Source organism: Dermacentor silvarum, chromosome 1, assembly GCF_013339745.2.
Source record: "Dermacentor silvarum isolate Dsil-2018 chromosome 1, BIME_Dsil_1.4, whole genome shotgun sequence".
NCBI classification, from domain to species: domain Eukaryota; kingdom Metazoa; phylum Arthropoda; class Arachnida; order Ixodida; family Ixodidae; genus Dermacentor; species Dermacentor silvarum.
In genome coordinates this window covers 205,247,501-205,273,641 of record NC_051154.1, presented here as the reverse complement: position 1 = coordinate 205,273,641, position 26,141 = coordinate 205,247,501, and the positions used below count along the sequence as shown (strand labels likewise).

Genomic DNA, 26,141 nt, shown 5'->3' with positions numbered 1-26,141 from the left:
AGGCTAATAAGTACGCTCGTTATAACAAACACCTCGAAAAACAACCATTATTTGATTTGTGAGCGTAGAGAAACGACGAGGCTCAATGCACTTAATAATTTTGACGTGAGATGGCACTACACGTGCATGTCACCTTGCTCCATAATTTTTCTTTCAGTGTTTCGTGCAACATACAACTATACGGGAATAAATTTTATGTGTACAAATAAAGGAAAGGGGTAACGCATTATTCGAGGCGCATGCAGGTTTCCTATGCGCATTGCGGCAAAATTAACTTAAAGAAAATTAATTAGTCGCATGCCAACCCCTGCACATGTCAACCAGCAGGAAAATAAGGTAAGAATGCGCCTCGACTTCTAGCTATATTGGGGTTCAAAATGACAGCGATGGCCGCCCGTCAAGATTGGTGGGCGTTTCTGTTGCCATTATATAGGCAAGGTTGGCCGGAGATTACCCTAAAGAACGGCGTCGCGCGTGTTTATGGGCTCCGTAGAACGCCTGAGAGCGGCTGGTGATGATGATGATGATTTATTGGCACCCCCTTTGAAACGGGGCGGCGACAAATAGTCACCTAGCCTGCTTGATTTAATCAGCTATACTATACATGTTATTTATCAAGCATTTTTGTATACATTTCATTATTCTTTTTCTTTTCCAAAAATTTACCTTGTACCGCTAACTATGATTTTAAGAGATCAGGTGGTATCCATCTTTTCCCTGCTTTTATTGCGATAGCAATTATATGGACACTTCTACCGGATTTCTGCCGTCGCCGTCGCCGTCGCCGTGAGGTTCCCTATAGATAAAATCTTCGCCGCGCGCCGTATGCCCGAGCGGAAGCGTGCGGGGACGCGCGCTATCACGGAGAGCGAACGCACTCAATCACCCACGCGCAAGCAAGGAAGCGGGAAGCCAGCGCCGGAGGGAGCGCGGGGGGGGGGGGGGGGTGCGCACTTCTACACTGCCAAACAACCGCGCTCGTCGCTCGTCCGCACCGTCTCTTATCTCCACACGGCTCTGACCTTTATGCGCCGTGCATTCGCCGCTCAGTTTCCGTTGACGCGATAGACCGCACGTACCTTCGCCCGCTGCGGCGTATATACGCTCGCTGCCAGCGTTTTGACAGTCGTCGTTGTCTGCAGTCGTTCAGTGTGATCTATTCCTGTTTGTTTGTGCGCGCTCACACCATGCTTGTTCATTCAGTTAGTAATAGTCGGGCCACATTTTCCAACGCACGCTACACATGCAATGGATCGGCAGTGCAGCACTACAGGTGTGTCCCTTCGCACGCGCTGCCCACGGGAAGCGCTTCTCATCAACACCACGGTTTCACACGCGCCTTCTCGTGGTCATCGAGTCTCTCTTCATGTCGGTCTACTTACGCCGCAGCACACCTGCTTACTTAATCAGCTCATGTTTACTACAATTCATATTGCTACCAAAGCCGCTCACCTTACTTCGTATGACATTGCTGTGTTGCTATCGCATTCATTGCTTCGCCCTTAGGGCGAAACTGTGACATTTTTTTTCCGCCAGTACTCTAATCGTCTCTTGCTTATCTCTAGGGCTGATCGGTTGATTTTTCCTTCCACTTTAAACCCAAGCGCTTCTTGGAGTTGCACGTTACCTACGGTTCTCGCTGGGTGGATCCCGTCGCATTCCATTAGGATGTGCTGAGTGGTCTCTGGATCTTTACTGCAGCATACACATGCCTCATCTAGCTCCGAATATTTGCTCCGGTATGTTTTCGTCCTTAGGCAACCGGCTCGAGCCTCACATAGCAAGGCACTGCCCTTTGTGTTATCGTACAGATTTTCCCTTCCAATTTCTCTCTTCTCATTCTTGTAAATCTCCATTGTCCTTTTTGCTTCCATTCTTTGCATCCAATTCACGGTCTCTATTTCTCTCACTTGCTTTCTGATGACTCCTGGTTGTCTATTTACAGCTTCGATTATCCTGTACTTGGTTGCCAACTTCCTTGACCTCTTCCTTCATTTTGTGTCCACGCGTTTCATGTAGAGATACTTATGCACTTTAGCCGCCCATTTATTTTCATTCATGTTCCTGAGTCTTTCTTCAAAGCTAATTTTGCTCTGTGCTTCTCTGACTTCAGAAGCGGCCCAACCCATGTCACCCTGCACTGCATCATTTGTGGTATTACCGTGGGCTCCGAAAGCCAACTAGGCCTACTGATCTTTGGTTAACTTCCAAACCCGACAAGATATCCGATTTTAAGCATAGAATTGCATTTGCGAATGTTAGCGCTGGCACCATTACTCCTTTCCAGATTTCACGCACCACCTCATACTTATTGTGGCCCCATAGTGCTCTGTGTTTCATTATTGCTGCACTCCGATTCCCCTTTATTTTCAGATTATATTGGTGGTTGCTTGAGTAATTCTTCCCTTCGTTTATGTGTACGCCGAGGTTCTTATATTGCTTCACTATGGGTATTACTTGCTGTTGAATTGACACCACGAAGTTACTCGTCTCTTCATTAAAGATCATAATTCCTGATTTCTCTGTGCTAAACTTAAGGCCTAGATTTGTCGCTGCATTCCAATAGATATTCGCAAGTATCTGTAAATTTTTTATTGTCCGGTAGTAGCACAATGTAGTCTGCGTGCATCAGTCCAGGGATCTTCTGTTGCACCATTTGTCCATTACGCGTGTATGATAAATCAAAACCTAATTCGCTGTTTTCCAGTCGTCTTTCTATACCCTTAACCTAAAGCGTGAACAACAATGGTGACAGAGGGCATCCTTGCTTCAATTCTTGGTGAATTCCCACACTTTCATTACCTTTTCGACCTTCCCATACCACTTGTACTTGGTTGTCTCTATATATTCTCCTCAGCAGCTCCATGAAATCGTCATCTATGCCTTCGTGTTCAAGAATATCCCATAACAATTCCCTGTCTACGTTGTCATAAGCTCCTTTAATATCTATAAATGCTATCGATAAAGGTGTTTTCTCAGCTACTGAAATCTCTATGCACTGAGTTAGTATAAACATGTTATCCTCTAAGCGTCTGCCTGGTCTGAACCCATTCTGTAGTTCTCCAATACATCGTTTTTCTCCACCCACTTCAACAGTTCTAATTTTTTGGCTTTCATTGCCATTCTATATATCACCGACGTTACTGTAACTGGCCTGTACGAGCTCGTCTTATCCTTATCTCCTTTGCATTTGTAGATGAAATTCATCTTGCTTTCACGCCATCCAACGGGAATTTTCTTTGTTCTAATCACTTGCTCTACGGCATTAGTCAGCAGTGCCTTGCTTTTTGGACCGAGGTTTTTGATTAGCTGTATTGGGATTTCATCGGGTCCTGCTGCAGTGTTGTTAGGGACATTTTCTGCTGCTTTTTTCCAATGAAAGTTTTCTTTGCTAAATTTTGATCTCTCAGACCTCTCTGCTGTTGCTGGATCTGTTGTCTGAACTACGCTTTTTCTTGTGCCGAAGTTATCCCTAATAACGTCTGTGATTTACCGCAGCGCATCGTCTCCTTCGTAGATGTTACCGTCATCCCTTATAGCCGTTTGCGAGTTTTTAGTTGGAGCTCCGAGTGCTTTTATAAGGCCCCAGAATCTTTTTGGGGCGCCTTTGTCTCTTTTGTGAATGTTATGCACCCAACGTTCACTTGCGCATTTAATTTTCTCTTGCACGAGCTCACTCGCCACCCTTTTCTTTTCTCGGTATGTATTCCTTATCTAAGGAGCACCTCTTCTTCTTGTAATCCCAACTTTTTGGCTTCTCAGTGAGCCCTAGATGCTTCTTTACGCTCTTCTATAGCTTGTTTTATTTCCTTGTTCCACCACTTACGTGGTTTCCTCTTTCCAATCCAACAATTGTTTTGCCGTGTCTGCCTTATTTTATGCTGCATAAAGTCCACCAGTTCCTTATATTCCCAGACTGCTGTAGGAAAAGCCTCATTCTTCTTCTCTCTGTTGTTTGCGATCTCTGTTATTTGCTCGTCATTCATCTTTAAAAACTCTGAGGCTATTGGTTCATGTTCTGCGTTGTTATCTCACCCAAACTTAAAATGCTAAACGTCTATAATCGCTTCCCAGGCTATTTTTTTCATTTTCGTCTATTATCATTTGGTCTAGTTGTTCGTAGACCATTTCTGAGACTAAGGCGTAGTCGATACATGACTGCCTGTTTCCGCATTGCCACGTTACCTGTCCATGACACTTATTCTCCCTGGTAACTACTATAGGGTTCTGTTCATCACACAGATGCAGCACTAGAGAGCCGTTGTAATCAGTATATCCGTCTAAATCGTCCATGTGTGTGTTCACACCTCTCACTAATATCACCTGGCCCAATTTACTGAACTCATTATTATCGCTTCTGATGCAATCAACCAATTCCTTATTTTTTTCTCTGCTATCACTGCCTGTCCATAAGTAAGCTACTCCCAGCCACGTCTTTTTACCTTGCCATGTGCCGCTAATCCATAAATGCTCTTTACATGTCTCGTTTACCCTTCGCCACTGCAGACCTCGCCTAATTAGTACGCCTACGCCTCCACCTTTCCTTGACTCGGTCATTCTGTTGCACCCTTCCCATACATGGCGCTGGCGACGGCGCTGGCGGCTCAACCACCAGCGCCATCAGTGGCAAGGACTTCATCGGCGGCATGAGAAGTATGAAGCTGTCTGTCTATCTTTGTGCATTGGAGCAGTGCGAATATTGAACGTGCAACGCGTGGCAGCTAACCGACTTAATTACTGTTTTATTACAGTTTTTAATAAAAAGTGGACATTGCTACTTTTCATGTTTACTACCAGCGTATGAATTATATCGCTGTTACTGCTTAACACTTCTCCCCATGTACTCCGAAATAGGAGGTCCCCTTGCAACCCCACGTTAGGGGACGTCCGTCTGTATGTTTAACTCCAAACTGTAAACATTTATTACATTGATTGGTTGATTTATTTCAAGTAGTATTTCATGTATTCGTGTTTTTAGTGACCATATATACCCGGTGTTCAAAATTAATACGGTAATTTTAAAAATTGCCTGTGGCAGGTAGAATAATTATTATCATTGAGCTGGGTTATTCGAAGAGGTGGACATTAGTAGCACGAGAAATCGAAACACATATTCAACTAATTAACCAAAATTGGGTAATGAACTTCTTAGTTAATTACTTTACGACACAGACAGACAGTCAATGAACTTTTATTGAGGTCCTGAGGGAATACCCGGCGGAGACCCGTTGGGGCCTCCGGCTCGCCGCTGGCTGCTCCCATGTCGGAATCGGGAGTCCAAGCCTCTCCGCTCTTTCACAGGCCCTCTGGAAGGCCGCGGACTGTAGCTTGAGTTCCGTACTAGATATGGCCTCGTCCCAGTCCTGTTCGCTGGTGAGTGACGTGTCCCGTAACGAAGGACACTGCCAGAGCATATGAGCTAGAGTGCTAAACTGCTCCCCACAATCCGGGCACTGTGGGTCAATTACTGTGTTAATCCTGCTTAAGAAACCTTGCGAGGGATATGACCTCGTCTGAAGCATCCTAAGCGTGATCGATTGAGATCTACATAGATTTGAGTGAAAAAGGCGGGAAGCGCCTGCGTTGGGAGACGGTATCATGGAAGGTTATTAAGGGGTCGCTGTGGCCGAGCTCCTCCGGATCCAATAAAGCTCCACCGCCGTCGCGGCGCGTGAATTCTCGCGCACGGCGCTGAGCAATCTCATTGGGGTTCGGGCGGCCGGGCAGCACGTTGTCGCCCATGTGAGCGGGGAACCACATAATGTAATGCACGGGGTCAGAATTAGTTCTGGACTTGCTTTTCAGAAGCGCCTCCGCCTGTCTCGCAACCATTCCCGAAGCGAAAGCCCTGACAGCCGCGCGTGAGTCAGTGTAGATATACGGCCTTTTAGAGTCCTGCACCGCCAGTGCAACTGCCACCTGCTCTGCCACGTCGGCCATGACAGCGCCTACCGAGGCCGCAGATAGGAGCTCGCCCTTCTCACTGACTGCCGTGACCGCGAATTTACCGGAGCGCCTATATTGAGCTGCATCCACGAAGGTCTCCATGCCAACCGCTTTCTTTAAAATCGCCTTGGCACGAGCTGCTCGCCTGCCCGCATTATGCTGTTGGTGAACGTTTCTAAGGAAGGGCCCGACGACGCAGGTCCCTCTGGAGTTCTCGTCCAGCTGAACCGCTTCACTGTGACTGTAACGCGGCCGCAAGCCCGCCCTCCAAGAGGCGCCTACCCGCGCTGGAGCCCTAAAGCCTCGTGATCTGCGCCGCTCGTTGCACCTCTATTAGTTCGAGGGTAGTGTTATGAACGCCGAGCTGCATTAGCCTGTCCGTGCTCGCCATGACCGGAATACCCAGTATCTTCTTAACGCTTTTCCGCATCAACGTATCAAGCTTGTCCTTTTCAGTCTTAGTCCACTGCAGGGCTGAGACCACATAGTTGATGTGGATCATAAGAAAAGCGTGATGCGCCCTAAGTAGGTTGTTCTCGCCTAGGCCCCCCTTCTTATTGGAGACTCTCATGATTATTCTGAGAATATTCTCGGTTTTGGCGGTCAGATGCGCAATGGCTTTGGCATTACAGCTCCTGACATCGAGCAACAATCCTAGAACTCTGATCGAATTCACCCTGGGGATCTTCTGGCCGCCCCGCGTGTACACATCTATGAGGCGGCTTGAGCGGCACGAGCCCCCGAACCCCCTGCCTTGCCGGTCTGTAAAACATGAGCTCTGACTTGGTCGGGGAGACTCAGAGACCCGTGCCCTCCAGGAAGAACTCGGTAACGTCCAAGGCCTCCTGGAGCGCCATGTTCCACGGCCGCCTCAGAGCCTCCTCGGCACCAGATCGTAATGTCGTCGGCGTACAGCGCCTGTCCCACGTTTGGTACGGCGGCCAGCCCCTTCGAGAGCCCGTGCATTGCAATGTTAAACAGGAGGGGGGAGATCAACGCCCCTTGTGGCGTGCCTCTGTTTCCAAACGCGAATGGTTCTGATTTGGTCTGCCGCACCTTGACGACCGCCGTCCTGCCCCTCAGGAAGGGCTCCACAAACGCGAAAAATCTACCTCCCAAGTTCATTGCCGAAATCTCGTTTAAGATGAAGTCGTGCGACACTTTCTCGCTTGTACTTTCACAAACTGCTGTTTCACAAACATATTGAAATTTACGAATTGTAGCCGGCGAGTTGGCAAGACGCATCCACTTGAAAATAATTTCCAGGATGACACCAGTTTCGAGATATTGTTTGCCAAAGTGTGGGACGAAATACATGGGCGTTCCAGTTACTTTTGTGCTTCAAAGTATAAGACAGCATTTTGGTAAAAAAGTAAGTGGAACAACAGTGCATTTTTACGGCGAGTTTGATGGCGCGTATCTCCAAACTGGTGTCATTCTGGATGCTTCAATGTATAAAACAGCATTTTAGTAAAAAAATGTCACAGTTTCGCCCTAAGGGCGAAGCAATGAATGCGATAGCAACACAGCAATGTCATACGAAGTAAGGTGAGCGGCTTTGGTAGCAATATGAATTGTAGTAAACATGAGCTGATTAAGTAAGCAGGTGTGCTGCGGCGTAAGTAGACCGACATGAAGAGAGACTCGATGACCACGAGAAGGCGCGTGTGAAACGGTGGTGTTGATGAGAAGCGCTTCCCGTGGGCAGCGCGCGTGCGAAGGGACACACCTGTAGCGCTGCACTGACGATCCAGGCAGCATTACATGTGTAGCGTGCGTTGGAAAATGTGGCCCGACTATTACTAACTGAATGAACAAGCGTGGTGTGAGCGCGCACAAACATGAATAGATCACACTGAATGACTGCAGACAACGACTGTCAAAACGCTGGCAGCAAGCCCATACGCTGCAGCGGACGAAGGTACGTGCGGTCTATCGCTTCAACAGAAACTGAGCGGCGAATGCACAGTGCATAAAGGTCAGAGCCGTGTGGAGATAAGAGACGGTGCGGCGAGCGACGAGCGCGGTTGTTGGCAGAGTAGAAGTGCGCCCCCCCCCCCCCCGCTCCCTCCGGCGCTGGCTTCGCGCTTCCTTGCTTGCGCGTGGGAGAGAGAAGAGACGGTGCGGTCGAGCGACGAGCGCGGTTGTTGGCAGAGTAGAAATGCACCCCCCCCCCCCGCTCCCTCCGGCGCTGGCTTCCCGCTTCGTTGCTTGCGCGTGTGAGATTGAGTGCGTTCGCTCTCCGTGACAGCGCGCGTCCCCGCACGCTTCCTCTCGGGCATACGGCGCGCGGTGAAGATTTTATCTATACGGAACCTCACGGCGACGGCGACGCCGACGGCAGAAATCCGGTTGAAGTGTCCATATAATTGCTACCGCAATAAAAAGTAAGTAGAACAACAGTGCATAACAAGCTCACCGGCCACAATTCGTTAATTGCAATATGTGTCGTAAAGTAATTAACATATTAACATATGAACATATTAACATATTTTTCCTAATGTTAATTAGTGAATTTTCGTTAATTAGTTCGATATGTGTTTTACTTTCTCGTGCTATTAATGTCCGCCTCTTCGAATAATCCAGCTCAACGATAAAAGTTATGCTACTTGCCACAGGCAATTTTTAAAAATTCCGTAAAGCTTAATTTTGAACACCCGGTATAACTTGCAGCATCTCAAGTCTCTATCGCACAGTAAGAGTCATAAATGTATACGTATGGTTATATTTTACGTTAGATAACAAGTTGTGCTCCATGTTTGCGTTGTTTTTTGAAGCATATCGTCTGAAGCTCGTAGTGTGTCACATACTGGGTGTCCCACGTAACTTGTGCTAAAATGTAAAACTATGCGAGTTCCACATAGATGAACAGAACCAAGGTAATGTTGTTTGCCGTCTCTTGGAGCTATTCAGACTGTTGTATTTTGCCTAATTCAATAATAAGTTATTATTATTTAGTTAACTTCTCAATGATTACAATCAGAAAATTTCTCAATCAGAAAATTGTAGGTGATCATAAAAAGTCCAGATCCATCTTTCTGGCGCTCAATAGTGCCCCATAAAAGTTTTTTTTTTCTTTTTATTATTTCAAGCGGTAAAGAAAGCTCGCAAAAGATGAACAAGTGCCACGTGACTAGTCGCGCGGCACTTTTCACGTGCTTTTACTGGCTTTTCTCAGGCTTGAAAAGATTTGCGTAGCTTGCACTGGAGGCCCAATGCTAAAGAGACAGCGCAGCTGATGGGCACCTAGCTATAGTCCTGGCTTTTGGGCTAGGCTAAGCACTACCAAGTCATCCTCAGCATTTTCCGGAATTTATTGATTGTTAATCAATTATCGATTAGCTATTGATTAGCTATCGATTGGCTATCAATGACTGACTAAGCTTAAGTAGTCCCAACCATGCTTAGCTAGACGTAGGCTCAGCTTCGCTAGTTCACATGGGTATGTGCCATTTGGCTTGAACACTTTCTGCGCTACCGCCAGGATCGGCCCACATTTTCTGTTCGCGCTTGCCACATTACGCCTGGCTTAAACAGCTCCGCTGTTAAAAAAGAACTTTTATGTAGCACGTATACAGCAGAAAAAAAAAGATGGATCGAGAACTTTTCATCGTGGCCTACTTCTGATTGACAATTTTGCTCGGAATCGCCTGCTGTTGAAGAATACAAAACATTTGAGAAGTAAATGTGAGAAGTTAATGAATTAATAATAATTGATTATGGAATTAGCCGAAATAAACAAAAATAGTATTTGTGTGCGAATATTCGAAACATTCTAATAACAACTCGAATAGTGTCCTATTCGATTCGGTCTTCGAATCGAATAGTCACAAATCGTAAATGCGAATAATTTTTTAACACTTTTCGAATATTTGAAAACGTCAACTGCGGCCAAATGAAGATAAAATTGGAGCTAAAGTAAGGTAAATTTTCACCCCCGCGGGGATAGTATAGACATAAAACATGAGAACTCGCGTAGTGGAGCAGGCTGCGCCACTTAGGTATCCATACCTTACAAGCTGTGCAGCGATCATTCGCACTTTTTGAAGAGCCCTGCTCATGCAAAGAAGCTACTTGGTTGCTCCTAATGTTTCATTTGGGCTTTTAATAAACAACACTTCACGACGTACTATGTAATGACAGAAACTTGCTAATTTTAAGAATACTGGGATGGGAACATCGTTTTTTATTAGTTGTGATCACGGTTTTTCATTACTCGAAATCTATTCGAAAAGCATTCGATATTCGATTGGATTCGCTTTTGGCACTATTCCATTCGTATTCGATTCCGTCTCAAAAATCAATATTTGCACAGCCCTATTTAAAATAGCCCGACTTCCTCCAAGCGGCGGCAAACAACATTATATCTTGTCCAGCTACGTGGCATGCACTCGCATACGTGGGACCCACTGTATATGTTGAATCACAGAAAATACAGCAAAAGCCAGAATAAGGTGCCAAGGTGCACAACGAAATATCATAGGCAGCTCAAAAATATTGTCATTCGCTGAGTGCAGGCTACGTGGTGCCACAATATCGTGTCGCAGCCAACGCAGCTGCTTCACCAAAGCGCGTAGTATCAGCGTCCTGCTTCTGCACGTTCGTCAACGTTCACTTGAAGCAGCAGTTGATGGGGAAAGTGCGAGTGTCAGTGACATCATGTGCAACATGGACAGCTGAAATTGCCAGCGCAAGTCCTTTCAGTCGCCCAGGTTTATGCAAAGAACCTTTATAGTTTTTTTTTCTTGTTTTTTTCTTCTCTTCCTGCCTTCCGACAGCAGCGTCGCAGCATGTGTGGTTTGGCTTGTCCTTGCGCTCTGAATGTTCCATTAGAGAGTTTTACATCGTCCATATAACTGGGTTAACGGAGACGTAAACGTGAACATCCCAGAGCGCCTGGATGTCCTCCTCGCCCGCCACTCCCTACAGGGTGGGGACATTCTTTGAAGGGGCTCTCGGCGCCACAACCGTTTTTCGAAGCACTGTCCTCCATTGTCACACCCAGCTCGCGTGTCAGGACGTGCCGACAGATCGCAGGAATTTGCTGCGGGTATCAGTTCGCTAAGCGTTGTCGCACAAGATTCCCGGCTGCTGCGTGCCACTGTGATCAAACCACTCCGGGAATGGTGGGCGATTGTTCAATTTTCCGAGAGACCCAAAAATTCGAATTTTATGGGTTCCAAGGATCAAGCGCGACAAATGGAAGCCTACGAAAACCTCATCCATATGCAGTGTGAGCATTACGGCACTCCCTTGGAATATGTATTTTTCTTTTCTCTCCTTATCTATTCTTCGCCTTTCCCCTCCCCAAGTGTAGGGTAGCCAACTTCCGTACCTTTCCCTCTTTGTTTCTCTGTCTCTCACTGCAGGAGTTTTCTTAACGTGGGAGCGGTTACTGAAACATATTTTTCCTTATAGTTCATGTTGCGGTGAATATTTTCTGAGGGCAAACAGTGCGGTAAGAAGTAATTTACCAGTTACGCAAATTTTCAGCAGTGAGTTGAAAGCGTTAAGAAAAACCTCCATCTCGCCCACCTCTCTCAAGTTTTAGAAAGCTCTGTGCGTGTCTTAATCATTGAGATTTCTAGAAATATCGTTTGGAACCCTAAACCATACTCAGCGTACGCTAACTTTCACGTAGAAAGCTACGCACGCTGCTTCTTTTCGTACGCTAAGCGCCTTTAGCTCACGCAGAACCCGTGCTGCGCTCTTTCTAAAACTGTCTATTTATGATGTGGTGTACACGTTCGTGGGTGTTTTTCGGCTTTTTGATGCTATAAGAGAATCAAATTGAACAGTTTATTCGTTCTTCCCGACGCTGCACAACCAAGAAAATAATGTTCATTAAACCTTGTGAAGTACAGCATATTGCAACATGAGTAAAGTCATTAAAACTTTTAATGGCCAACTGATTGCTAGCTCGCCTTAAATATTTGTGTAAAAATCGCTGTGTTATGGTATATGGCGTAAATAAGGATGGGCGACCGCAATAACAAAAGCAATTCCTTTACCATGCATTAAAAAAAACTCATGTGCGCGGTGACCGCTCAATCGTCTTTTTTTTTTTTTTGCTGATTTTCGCCCATGTAAAAAACTGCGTTCATTTTTTTTCACTTCCGCTCTTCTAATTATCAAGTTGACCCACACAGTAATATTGTAATTTGCTTTGTTTAATTTTATTAAAAGCACATTTTCCTAGTTTATGCTCTTTGGTCCGGGAGCTCTGGCAAAGATGTGGGACAAATGACAGCACATATTAAAAAGATGTACTTAGATCAAAACTTTGTGACAATAATCACATGTTCATTCGTCATTTATTGACCGGTTCTCTTTACTATCTGCATGTTCTGAAAGAATTTCATTATTATTCCTGCATAATGATTTGCTTCTAAGCAACGCAGCTTCGCCGCGCAAATCTGCCAAAAGAACAGCAATGCCTAGTAATATGGTCAAGAGTTCGACGAAAGCTCGTCTGGTCAGGTAGCATGTTGGGTTAATGAAAAATACGGTCACTGACCAAGTCAAAAAAGTGTTTTGACGTTTCGGAGCCTGTACAGGTTCCTGGTTCACAAGTCATATATATGACTTACGCGTTGCGCATGTGCCATCTAACAAGCTCCGTAGCAAAGTTGTCAACGTGAAGGACCGCTTACAAGACGAAAAGTTCCCGGGGGTAATCTATAAGATCTCGTGCCAAGACTGCAACTTTTGTTATATTGGCGAAACAGGAAACTTCATTCGACGACTGAAAGAGCACAAGCGCGATGTTCAAAATCACCGCCACGTGTACAACGCACTGGCGGAGCATGTGCACAAGAGTCAGCACTCTATCGCTTGGGAAAATGCTGCAGTCATGGCTAAAGAAAAAAATCCGACGAGACTCGCTGCTAGAATCTCTGCTGATACAGACGACGCCAGATACAGTTAACAGGACAGATGGAAACATGCCTCAAGTTTATGCCCGTTCATTGCGTCATATACTGCATATTTAACTGGACAACGATGCTACGTCCACTGCATTGTGAGCAAGGAACCTGTACAGGCTCCGAAACGTCAAAACACTTTTTTGACTTAGTCAGTGACCGTATTTTTCATTAGCCTAGTAATATGGTCATTCGACATTCAATCGCCCATTGCTCTATGCGAATGCTTGAGTAAACGCGTTATTTCCCACCAGTAGAACAAACTGGCGAATGTCATGAAATTAACGCAGTTCCCGTTTGACAGTAAGCAATCATGGCAGCAAGCGGTTGTAGCGCGTTTCAAAACGATTTCAAACTACAGCATTACATGACAGCGTGAAGCGGCTTATTTAATAGTGCTGTTAGACTGTAAACCATTAAAAAATATTACCTGTTCAGAATATGTTCGCGTGTTAAGGTAACAGACGACGTTACCCACATGAAGTCGATACAAAAGTATAGAAATATATCATTTAATTCTGTGAATCTTGGTTGAACCGGTTGCCATGAACAGTAATACTATCTTTTGAAAGTAGCGGTTCAATCCGCGCATTTAGTATATAATGATGTCCTAGAAGGCTACGGAGGCTACGTATGTACGTGCGCCACATCTCCTTGCAGCACTTGATATTATTGACAGGTATAAACATATTATCTTTTCGTTTTCATCTTTCGTTTGCTCCAGATGCTTGCAAGTGTCAATTTCTAGCCATTATCTCTTTAGAACGAAGAGCTTAGCCACAATGTTTTTGTCTCTTCATTCTCTTTGCAGTAAACAAGCGACTAGGCACTAGGGGGGAAATTTGATGTTTGACAGCAATAATATATCCACGAATTAACTTCAAAAGAACCTCACAAAACGTTGTCGTGTATTCCTTTACCAGCACAGGAAACAAGTGGCGATCACGAAGGAAGCTTTTGACACCGGCATTCCATTTTCGCGTCCTCGACAGCTGCGTGGGCATATTCAACGAGCAGACCCGAGTACTGGTGCAGAAGATCAGAGACTCGTCACACTTGGACTTCGTCGACCTGTTTCCGATGATGGCGCACTTTACCCTCGACGTGTTGTGCGGTAAAGTCGCAGCTTATAAACAATATTCCGCGACTAATGTCAAACATGGTGTCTTGGACTAACAAACGCGCAGAGCTAACGTACACAGTACGTACATTGTATAGTCCAAGGCGAACTGTGTAGCGAGGTCAATGCCTCTCCACGCATAAAAAAGAACGGTTGTATGGAAGCACGGCTGATGATGATTTAGCATTGAAATGTACTCAACCAATTGCATATACCTGGGCGTAGCCTTACAAAGTGTCGTCATTTGTAATCGCTGGAGCCACTGCCAATCCAATAGTTCAGTGTGGTGTGAATGTAATGTGATGTCACCAAACTAGCCTCATGTCGGATTACGGGTCGTTTTTACATCAGTCCGCATGACATGCGCTATAGCGTTCTTTGACATATAGAATACCATGTGGGTCTACGGAACTTGCTGCCTTTTATTTGCTATTTTATATGCACTAAAGATGGGAACAAGAAATAAAGGCGCTTCGCAGTACAGTGAAAAAAATAAAGAAACAACAACATCAATGTGACGCTAGGTCACAATTTGTATTAATTCTGTTTTATGTTGAGCTCGCCGAAATGAGGGAATGCGTAGAGGATTGCGTGTTTTCCGTGTAAACACAACAAAGTAGTGCAAGCTTTTGTGCATGGGAAATGATTAAAAAAAAGAAAAAAAAAACAGGGTCCTTGCCGCGTTCCTTTCAATCTTCAAAGAAAAGAAGGTAATCATATAATAAATAATTGTGCGAGCCTGTTTTCGAGAGGTTCCGCAAAACTTTGCTTTGCAGGGCACCTCAAGGAAGCATGCCATCCCAATTACGCGTGCATTCATGCATAATTTATAGCATACATTATTCTCTGTTTTGTATATATGTAAAGTCAAGATGGACGGTAATTTTGTCAAAAAGAAGGCATAAATAAGTTATACGCAGAATTACCGTTCTACCTTGTGAAACACAATGTGGGTGTTTCCGCACTGACGTACAAAAAAAGAAGGTACGTTATTAGGGCCAGATCTAGGATGGAAAACACTAGCTTAAATATATGGAATCGTGGCTGAGCACATTCAGTTTCGCGCATTTATCTGGGTGTATGCACGTTAAAGAACCCCAGGTAGTCCAAATTTCCGGAGTCCCCACTACGGCGTGTCTCATAATCAGATCGTGGTTTTGGCACGTAAAACCCCATATTTAATTAATTATCTGGGTGTACGAGCCACATACTTTGGCAAGTGATAAAACAAAAATGAAGGAGCCAGGAAGACGGGACAAGCCCAACGTGAACAGTGGCATCATAAGTTAGAGGCGAATTTCCTACGCCGAATGTAACAACAAAGAGAAGAAGACGCACACTTCTTCTTCGGCGATTGAAACGTCTAAAATGAGGCTACTGTAGCGGGCAAACAAATTCGAATCGACAGGGCACGGTAAATATTCACACCGATTACGGAACGGTACACAGAAGTTATGGATTCCTTCCACTCTGAACAACGAATAGACACAGAAGAATTTCTTAATTGCTGGTATTCTTAGAAAGCAATCATTTGAAATTTTACAGGGACGAGCAAGTTTAAAGTGGTCGCACTTCACCTGAGAATTGTTAAGGGTATTCAAAGAGTGAACCGGGTGAAATTAAATGTAATGAGAATGTTCGAAAGATACTAGCTTAGAAAATGGAGTGCTATACCGAATACTTTTTCCGTAAAAAAACAAGGGGGAGGGGGGAGGGGGGCGGCATATTATTGCATTAGATACACGCGGTGATATCTTGAAATCCTTTCGGTTGTACAGCTTACATATGAGCAAATAGTAAATGGTCACTCCAGTTGACAACGTCCATTTAAAGCAGCTGGTTCAGAAGGGAGCAATAGAGATAAAGAGAGTAATTTATTTGAATGATGGTTCTAGGCTCATTTGGGAAAATGGTTAAAAATAAAGGAGCTATACATGGATTTTCTTCCATGACAGGCAAAGTCCAATATTTGTGATGCCCTCGTATAATACGGCCTTTGTTGAATAGGATACTCAGAGAAATCAATGCCATTTCAGAAATCAAATCCTTCAATTCGAAGCAAAAACATTTTGTTCCCTCTTCTGAAAATTCAAATATCCGCTATGCTTAATAACGGCTTCTCAGTGGCTCTGTTCCCAGTAAATATGACCACATGTGCATAGAGTTGTTTCTTATCGCATACCTGTTGTGTGATGTTAGTGGTGCATTTGATATAATCTGATACTATAGTTGAGTGCAAAAACTGACAGTAATCGGGTCATCAAATTGGACTTCGTTATAAGAAGTATTTAGTTTAAAGCATGAGAGCTCTAAAGAAAGCCATACTAACGCGGGAAGTGCATTCCAACAGTCCGGTGGCACGTGAAACGCAGCACATTGAAATAAAGCTGTGCTCGATAAGAGCCTACGTTACAACAGAAAAATTTTGATGCCAACCTTCACCAGCAGAAGCATAGGTTTTCGGTTATGATCGTGTGAAGCCGTGCCAGCCCCAGGGATCTGCCTTCACGTACCGGAGGGGCCTTCGCAGGGCTCTTGGCATATCCAGGTTGAGAGGAAGTAAAGCAAAGTGTCACCGCGTATGCTGCGCCAAGCTGTCTCGTGTCCCGCGTTGCACTCCACACTAAGCGGAGTCTCGCGCCACTTCATTTTGAATAATCTGCAGTAGAATAGATGGACTGGCAATGGAGGCCTCATAAAACTTCGAATAAAGCAATTTAGTTATAGTGAGGGTTTACTGTAAGGCCACAGGCGCTTTCAACAGTTAGCGACACACTTAGAAGTGGAAAGTAGCGAAGGAAATAAACTAAACCATGAATAACGCAGAGCTTCGTTTCTCAAGAAACAGCGCAGCGTTTCTTAAACACTGGTTACCATCTTCACTAAGCCACGGACGAACAACGTTGCGTAGCTGTTTGTAAAGCGTTGACAACTGGTTGTACTCCACTTATTCAGTGCGTTCCCATTACTCCTAGAGTCATCCATGGGAATACAGCTGGGGGCACAAGGGACCAGTCAACATAGCTACTTTAAAAACCTGCACACGTAAGTATACCCCACAAAATGTCCATTCTTCGGGTCTGTGAGATGTTTTGAATAAATAAATAAAGTGTACTGCATGAAAAAAGCTATAAATATTTGAATGAGTTTTTTTCGGTGTCGCCGCGAGCGCCTGCAGTCTGCTGAACTGCGGCATGGAGAGGCTGAGCAAGCCATGGCTGTGGTGGAACACGGCCTACAACCTGTCTAGTCAAAAGAGACAATTTACGAGGGCTGCCAAGGACCTCAACAACTTTGTCAATGAGGTATGCTTGTGACAACCTGGACATTCGGGATAAATGATCGGTCGATGTTCTGTACACTTTCGTAGCAGTGAAAGAAGCATTTTGCTTTAGCATAGGGCCAGACCCACCTCACTTGGTCGGCCCTACACAAGAGCTTGCCGGTATCTCGTCGCCATCACTTAGCATGCAATGCGTCACGCATGACAAAAGCCCTGTGGCAGTTTTATCGCCCGATGGAGATTATTCAGATATTGAGAATCCTTTTCTCTGTACTTCTATGTACCACGTATGCAAGTTCTTACGCCTGAGCTCCGTGATCGCTTCTCACTGTTTCCCAACTGATGATTCGGGCCGTTCATGAAATTATCTGGCGTTTCAAGTTGTTATAAAGCCATCGCTCTCTCCATACGTGTTGTCCTTTGTTATTGCCCGAACATATGAAAGACGAAAGTAGCGAAGAGGTGTTGACCACGGTGGCCAAATATCTAAATTGTTTTCATCTTAAACTGCAATGACAATTTCAGCTTGCTGCAGAGATTCACAAATTTACTCAACTGCTCAGTAAAACGCATACTGGTAGGTTTTATGCTGTCTATCTTGTATACAACAACAAGACAACTCGAACCGTTTTTTTTTCCTGCGCCTTCGCCATATTGTGACAGGTGCCCTTATATGAAAAAATCATAGGTAATTAATTCATAAGTAAGAGTTGAAATGCCTCGATATATTTAAACAGGGTATTTGTTTAGCTGCACTATTTTTTTAATTGCTTATAGCAGGTAGCACAATTCTAACCCTTGATCTAAATTACTCGACGAGGCGGTCGTTACTTCTACGAGAGTGCAGAATGCTTACTCGAATAATTAAGATATTTACGCTAATTAACTTTTTAATTAATTACTTTGCGGCACATATAGCAATCTACGAATAGTAACTAGTAGTAATAAATACATATTGATTGAGAACGAATTCTCAGGTCTGCGCTGGTTTCGATATATTAATTTTCGAAGTTTCCGACAAAATGCATTGTCGTTCCAGTAACTTTTGTGCTTCAATGCATAAAACAGCTTTTTCTTTAAAAAAGGTAAGCGGAACAACAGCGCATTTTTAACGCTAGTTTGACGGCGCATATCTCAAAACCAGTGCCATCCTGAGAGTTAGTTTTGTGTCGATATGCCTTGCACACTCACCATCCAGAATTCGTAAATTGAAATATTTATTTATTCATTTATTCAAAAAAAAACCTAAGGGCCCTCTTACGAGGGTATTACATAGGGGGGCGGGTACATTCGAAAAACAAGCGGAAAAAAAAGAAATACATCTGTGGAACATATATAAAAGCTGGTATTAATACATCATTATAGCAGGAATATTATGTATAACACAAATTTGAAAGCGTTGACATTTTGTGATTAGAAAACATATAAACATAGTAACAGTGGTTGATGCAGCATTATATTCACACTGATGCTAAATGTATTGCTGCGTACATAACGAAAACAGGTATTGCTATCAGTCTGTAAACTTTTCTCGTAAGAAGGCCTGAAAAGATGATAAATTAGATTCAGTCGCTATGTATGACGCTAGGTTATTCCATTCAATGATTGTGCGTGGTATAAGTGATTTAGCGTAAAGAGATGAGCGGCAAGTTATGCGTGCTACTTTGTTATCATGGTCACGGCGCGGGAAGACAACGTGAGGTGAAGAAAAGAAGTCATTATGAAGCGTGCGATGATAGTACAGTTTATGAAATAGGGTTAGCCGAGCAAAGTGACGTCGACGTGATAGTGGTTCCAACTCGGCTCGTTGCTTTAATGCTGTGACACTCGTGAAACGGGAGTAATCGGAGTAGATGAAGCGAGCAGCACGGTTTTGCAAGGATTCAATGTTGTTGATGATATATGTTTGATCAGGATCCCAAATACATGCCTTAAAGTGATTAACTGAAAGTCAATCAGTGTAATTATGTTAACTATTCCACTGAGCATTTTGATTTCTCGTAGAAGCAATGGCCGTCTTATTGAGAAATTATATCAAGGGTTAGAATTGTGCTATCTGCCACAAGCAATGTTTAAAAGTTTGGCGCAGCTAGAAAAACACCGTGTTTATAGTCGAATATAAGGCGATGTGGGACCCGTTTCGCTATAGGATAAACCTAAACTTGTTCAAAGGCAGTATAAATAATTGTACAAGTAATAAAAAAAACAACAGAATGGCCGATTTGGAAAATTCGCTTAGTGGGTATAAGTAACACTCATTGTTTCTTACATTTTCATGTGACTAATGAACACTACGGCCCTTAGTTCTCATTTTTATTCAAAAAATATTAATTATCCGAGAAGTATGATCGCTGTAGCGCTGCAGGCAGCCGCATGGTCGGTAGCGAAAATGGCGCTTAGCCATAGCCGCAGAAAAGCAAAACCCCGGGACTGCTATGCCCCTGTTTTTCTTGAGAATGAATGCGTCCGTGGTCGCCCGTGTGGAAGGCATCAAATACTATAATTAAATAACTTGCTATTTTCATTTTATCGAAGCTGTGAGTGAGTCGCCGACATGTTTTCCCAACGGCGGTCTTACATAAATGGCAGAAGTCTCTTCAGAAAAGAAACGGTGACACGTCCTTTTAAGCTCCCTCTATAGCCGCAGTAGTACAAGCAGTGGATCTGCAGTAACGATCGGATACCGCCGAACACCAGCACATGAAAAAGAAAAGGTAAATTTTTATAAAATAAGCTTAATAATCAGAAGCAGTAAGTCCTTTTTACCCTTTTCGCGGAGCAATTTGCTCTAGAGGACCGAGATGGTGCTTTCGGCGGCGCACCATACGTTGCCTCAGCGAATGCGCACGAATGTGAAACTATTACTGCATCTGCCCTGCTACTGTGTGATAAGCTGTTGGAAATGCAACTGGGTGTTCGCTAATACACTCTGCCCTATTCATGCTGCAAAATGTGTAACAATAAAGGGAATACGTGTGCGGTAGTTCGCTGCAAAAATGCAATCAACCTGTGTCGCCGCTGCTACATAAGAATTGCCTGTGTTGCCGCCCTTCGCGATGCACAGCTTTCCTCAAGGATAAAAAAAAGATAATTCATCCGCCTGAGCTGTATAGCTAACCTCCAAAGAAAGGACTTCAACTCCGGAACGTCGGCACTTAAGAGTGAGTACCGCTCGTTACAAAAGGAAGTAGTGCCACTTACTGGCATAGTAAGTTTCACGCACGTTATCTACACACATCCACCCCTACTCGCACGCAAACCTACGTCCACCCTATTGCCAACGTATCAATAATAAGTTAATAGGCGCTCACTTGAAGCAATGTGCCGAAGCATGAGTGACGGCGACTACACCGACAAGACACGAATGTTGGAAGCTGAACGTTTCGTGACGATATACAGAGTAAGCGAGGGACTAGAGATAATACGTCTTTGCTATGAGCTACCGCAAAGTACAGAACATTTATATTCCAAGCTTTGTGCGCAGCAAGAACAAATCTATCGCAGTAGAGCACACGCCGCGAGCGATTACGCTGAAAATAAACGATCAGATAGTGGTCGCACCGAGGAACTTTCTTCTTCTTCTTTCTGGGGTTTTACGTGCCAAAACCAGTTCTGATTATGAGGCACGCCGTAGTGGAGGGCTCCGGATTAATTTTGACCACCTGGGGTTCTTTAACGTGCACTACAACGCAAGCACACGGGCGTTTTTGCATTTCGCCTCCATCGAAATGCGGCCGCCGCGGCCGGGATTCGATCCCGCGATCTCGAGCTCAGCAGCGCAACGCCTTAGCTGACTGAGCTACCCCGGCGGGTGCCGAGGAACTTTACTGAGTCAGAAATATGACAAGCCGCTGGTTCAAAATGTTTGCCAAATAAATAACGAAGAGCACACTGATCCCGCTTTAATTCATAAGCGGAAAGTTTGGACAGCTTGGAATACATTTCTAGTCCCGCTTTTAGTAAAAGCACCGTATACGGTGCTCGCGCGCTCTGAAAGCACTTATGTCCTCTAAAGCTGTGAAACTTTGGGTAACAGCGCAAACAGACGACCACAAGAAGGGAGACACGGACACACAGGCGCTGACGGACATACCCCTAAAGCTGTGGCCAAAACCAAAACAGACGGTGACTGTGTCGTCCACACAGTCACCGTCTACGATATGCGTCGAAACGGAGGTTTGCGGCGCCGCACCGGCGTCACGCGCTTGTATTGTAAACGCGGAGGCAACGGAGGTGGCTGAGGCAAGCAATGGGCGCGTCACCACGTGATCAAACATGGCAGCGCCCACGGGAGCGCTGCTTAAAGGGTCAATAGCAATCGCCATGTCCATTACCATTTTATACAAGCAAGAAGCATCAACCATGCTGCTGGCCTCGTATTTTGTTTGATTTTTTTTCTGACTTTACGCCACAGAGTTAAATCTCGAAGCGAAGTTTCTCCTAAATTGCTATGCGTATTATTCATTGATTTTTGCGAAATATGCTTTCCTGGATTTCTTGTTTCATCAATATATCTTCCTTTATCTTTTCGCAACAAAGGTTATCAGAAAACGAAAAGAGATACTGCGACAAGAGAAAAACGGTGACAAAAAAGACCAGAATTCCAAATATTCAAAAGCGTTCCTAGATGTTCTTCTAAGGCATCACTTGGAAGACTCTACCCTTTCCGAAGACGACATTATGGAAGAAGTGAACACGTTCTTGTTTGCGGTAAGTCTTTTGAACTTATTACGCTGATGTTACAATCATATTGTTACGGGAATAACGCATTGGCGTTCCAGTTACTTAACCCAACGTCGTATGATGCTCAAAAGCGTAGCAGTTAGGGCGAGTTGGTATGTCATGACTTTTAGGCTTGTCGCGCGCAGCTCAGAACGAGCAAGAAGGAAGGTCTGGCTCACCCTGTTCTCCGTTCCTTTTCATTGCCCCTTCCACCTTCCTTTTTGCTCGTTCTGAGCTGAGCTACAAGCGTAAAAGTCGTATGATGCATTGAAGCACAAAAGTAACTGGAACGCCAATGCATTTCTCCGCAAAGTTCGGGAATTAATATCTCGAAACTGGTGTCATCCTGAGAAGTCGTTCCAAGTGGATCCACCTTGCTAACTCCACGGCTAGTGTTTGTAAATTGCAATATTAGTTAATATAAGGCAATTAGTTAAAGACTTATTTAGTGACTTTTTGTTAATCACTCTATTATGTATTTCAATTTTTTGTGTCCGCCTCTTCGAGTAGACCAGCTCATGAACTAGAATTGTGCTATCTGCCACAGGCAACACATAAAAAATTGTGAGAGAATTCGCTGAAACATTCTGTATATAGAAATTCTGTGCAGTTCAGCCTGGCTCTGGTCATGGATGCGCTAGCAATGCCGTATCCATATAAACCTACGTGTGGAGCCTCCGTGTCAGTCTACTTAGTCGCAGTTTCCTGTTCATCTTCCAGTTTACGTTTTCACAGCCGTGGTCTTCTATACAGCTACGGAGAGGCGTTGCTTCCGCCGCTATGCCAGATTCCACTGCTGCCCTTCTCTGTCCCTTCATTATCTTTGCCTTGGTGTTTAATACTGTCTGTCCACTGCAATTATTTCCACTTGAGCTCAAGAAAGTGTAATTAATAATCACTAATAAAGGGAATCTTTCCTTATGAACCCTCCTGGAATTTCCTGACCATGACTGCTGGGTACGGCTGCTGTTTTCCCGAATAGCTCACACTTAAAAAAGAAAAAAAAGAAATTCATGATTCATTCCACTCTGTGAAGGTGGATGACCAGCGAAGCTGTTTAGCGCACGACACAGAGGTGGCACATAATTTTGAAGAAAAGTACGAACTGTACTTATTGTATTGTACTTATTGTTATTGTACTGATCGGTAGTCATTGTCACGATAAGTACGCACACAGATTCGCGTATCACCTCTGTTATTAAATCTGTCCGTCACGTAAGACGGACATACCCCTTAAGCAATGGTTCATATCTCGTAAACGCGGCCTCCTGATTACGACAACATAAGAGAAATGAAATTCTACGCTGGAATGATGAGCGGCAATGGAGCCAGCTGTGGGGAAAAGACGACGACGACGAACGCGTGAGCAGTGGCACGAGCGCGTTCGCGTGGTTGCGCCGAGGGGCGCCAACCCTTTCCTCTTGGTCACCTTATCAGGCGCACACTACGTCACGCAATGCGTATACATTCACAGAGACACATCGTTTTAGACGCAGGTGGCCGTTAAACCGAGCTGCAACGCGTGTGGCGATGTGCGTTTGCTTTTGTTGCTGGCTCTTTCGCGCTCACTTTTTAAGAAAGAGTTCTTCAGTGTGGACGCCATAAAGTCCCAGATCCTAGCCATAGACAGCTTCGCTGTAAAAAGAAAAAAATCAAAGTTTGTGCCCGACGGCGGGATCGAACATCTGCCTCCAAGCAGAGCAGCCCGGCATTCTTACCATTAGGCCATATAGACGGACCGGACCCACCGTGGTTGCTTAGTGGCTATGGTGTTGGGCAGCTGAGCACGAGGTAGTGGGATCAAATCCCGGCCACGGCGGCCATGTCTCGATGGGGGTGAAGTGCGAAAACGCCCGTGTACTTAGATTTAGGAGCACGTTAAAGAACCCCAGGTGGTCCAAATTATTCCGGAGTCCCCAGATCGGCGTGGTGGCATGTAAAACCCCATAATTTAATTTTAGGTTTAACAGTCGCACGTATACTTTCATCGTGCCAACGCCAAACAACCCTTTGAGGTGGTCGTCGCGCGTGTCGCATTGCGTAGCACGGGTGCGCGAGAGCACATGCGCTCGCGACAGTTTCTTTTACGCCAAAGGCGCAGGAGTGAATGAAGGGAATTTATGGCATTTGATTAACCGCTTCAAGAAAGCGTAGCTTCTCATTGACTCCGAGATGTGCGTTGGACTTCATATATTTTTATTGCGATTGCAATTATATGGACCCTCCACGCTCATTTTCATCGTCGCCGTGATGTTTCGTGTAAAGTACCAGTGCAGTAACAATGAGCATCTCTCGCACCGTATGCAGTGGGTGTGAGGGCAAGCGTGTGAGGGTGAGCCGAGAGGGATGGTGGCTTGCTGTGCGCTATGCTGCGAGCAGTCTTTCTGCGCGCCAAATATCGGAGGTCACGTGATCAAGAGCGCGCTAGGGAAGGAGAGGCGCTTCCCCTCTTTCCCGGCCATGGTTGCGCACGACTGTCCGTGCGGCTGAGCGTATCGCGGCCCGCGCGCCGTATATTGGAGGTCACCTATGGCATATCTGCGGTCACGTATGGTATATATACCTATAAGGCCAGTGAGCTATGAGCTGCTATGAACAAAGCACAAGAAAGAAAGAGAGAAATGTCGCCGTTGAGTAGTTGCTTTGACTTATCGCGATGGGAGGGGAGGGGTGTAAGTATCTATGCCTTTCTGCGGCTAATAAAGATTTCTTACTTTTGGTTTCTCGCCACGGTGGCTGCAGTCCGCTTATAGGGCGGGAACGGAATACGCCGGTATATTGAGATTTCGTTGCAAGTAAAAAAATAAAAAATCGGTAGTCGAAATTATTTAGTAACCCTGCGGCGACGGTGCCACAGGGTTAGTCCCAACCGCCGACGCCACAAAGCTTTTCTTGCGTAAGTACTCTTTGCCATTTTGGCTGGCCGATTCCGCTAATATTATTTCCAGCATCGTGAGGGGCTAGAATTTTCTCTTACGTACAATTCTAGTGTAAGATCCTTTGTTGAGTACGGACACAGTTGCAGGTTAAAGGCACAGTACCGCATCGCCTATTATTATTATTATTATTATTATTATTATTATTATTATTATTATTATTATTATTATTTGTTATGATTACATTTATTAGGTCTATTTCACAAATATTTCGAGTTATACTAGTACAGAACTACCTCTGGGTGGGCCACAAATGTTTATGTTACACGGCCCCATGTAACATAAACCTTGCACTCACTGCGTCTTGATGGTAATCAGATTTAGGCAGTTGAACAACAAATTCTAAAGGTGCACCTATGATTTCCAGGGCCATGAAACGACAGCAGTCGGACTGACATATCTGCTGTACATTTTAGGACTCCACCAAGACGTCCAAGATAAGGTTGTTGACGAAATCAATTCGATATTTCACGGAAACTTGGAACGTGATGTGGCAAGAGAAGACGCTTCACTTATGAAGTACCTCGAATGCGTTATCAAGGTGTGTTCCGCTTTGTAGTTACAGCCCTTATGACTCGTTCTCCCCGTGTACTAGAGTGAAGAGGCATGAACCCGTTTGAGCACGTAAATGTAGCTCAGATAATGCACTTCATGCAAGTATATAGCAAAAGTTGGTACATTGCAAAACATGCTCTGAGTTTTGGAGGTTTCGCTGAATTGTTTCCGCTCAGTGCAAGTCGAACCTTGATGCCAGGTCCAACGCGTGAATAGAACGTGTCCTGTCTCACGCCAGAGCCGCTAGATCAGAGTGCATCGGGCGCTATTTTGGCCGTCCGGCAGCAGGGTAGCCTACAGTTTGGGAACACTGAAGAGATTGCGCTGAGTTTGCGCGTTTGCCAAACGCAAAAGCGCCCGCTCGCCACGCACTTGTGTGCATGCGCGGCGGCAACAGCTGATGCCGCGCGGCTGCGCGGCCACGTTCAACGCTCCGTATTATACAGGGGCCAAACTTTCGGCAATCCTGGCGTCTCCCGCGTGGTAAAGTTTCATGCAGTTACTAGCAGCAACTGTGGAGCTAGGGTCCACGGGAGCTGCAAGCAGTGCAGTTCATCTAGCAACCAACATGGATTTGCCTAAACTTCGTCCTTCTAGCTTTAAATGGCTTCGTGACCTTGCAAAGTGATCGTTTTAAGAACATACTGCGTCATAAA

The 26,141-nt window shown here is 44.9% G+C and overlaps 1 protein-coding gene across 1 annotated transcript in view; it reads left to right on the top strand.

Annotated features, from left to right (window-relative positions):
• The window catches only part of LOC119436679 (cytochrome P450 4c3), a 51,289-nt gene that overhangs the window by 14,884 nt on the left and 10,264 nt on the right, over nt 1-26,141 (top strand). The window contains exons 3-7 of the mRNA XM_037703641.2: nt 13,793-13,983; nt 16,965-17,034; nt 17,168-17,294; nt 21,812-21,982; nt 25,298-25,471. Coding sequence (XP_037559569.1) covers nt 13,793-13,983; nt 16,965-17,034; nt 17,168-17,294; nt 21,812-21,982; nt 25,298-25,471 — 733 coding nt within the window. The remainder of the gene's footprint in view (nt 1-13,792; nt 13,984-16,964; nt 17,035-17,167; nt 17,295-21,811; nt 21,983-25,297; nt 25,472-26,141) is intronic.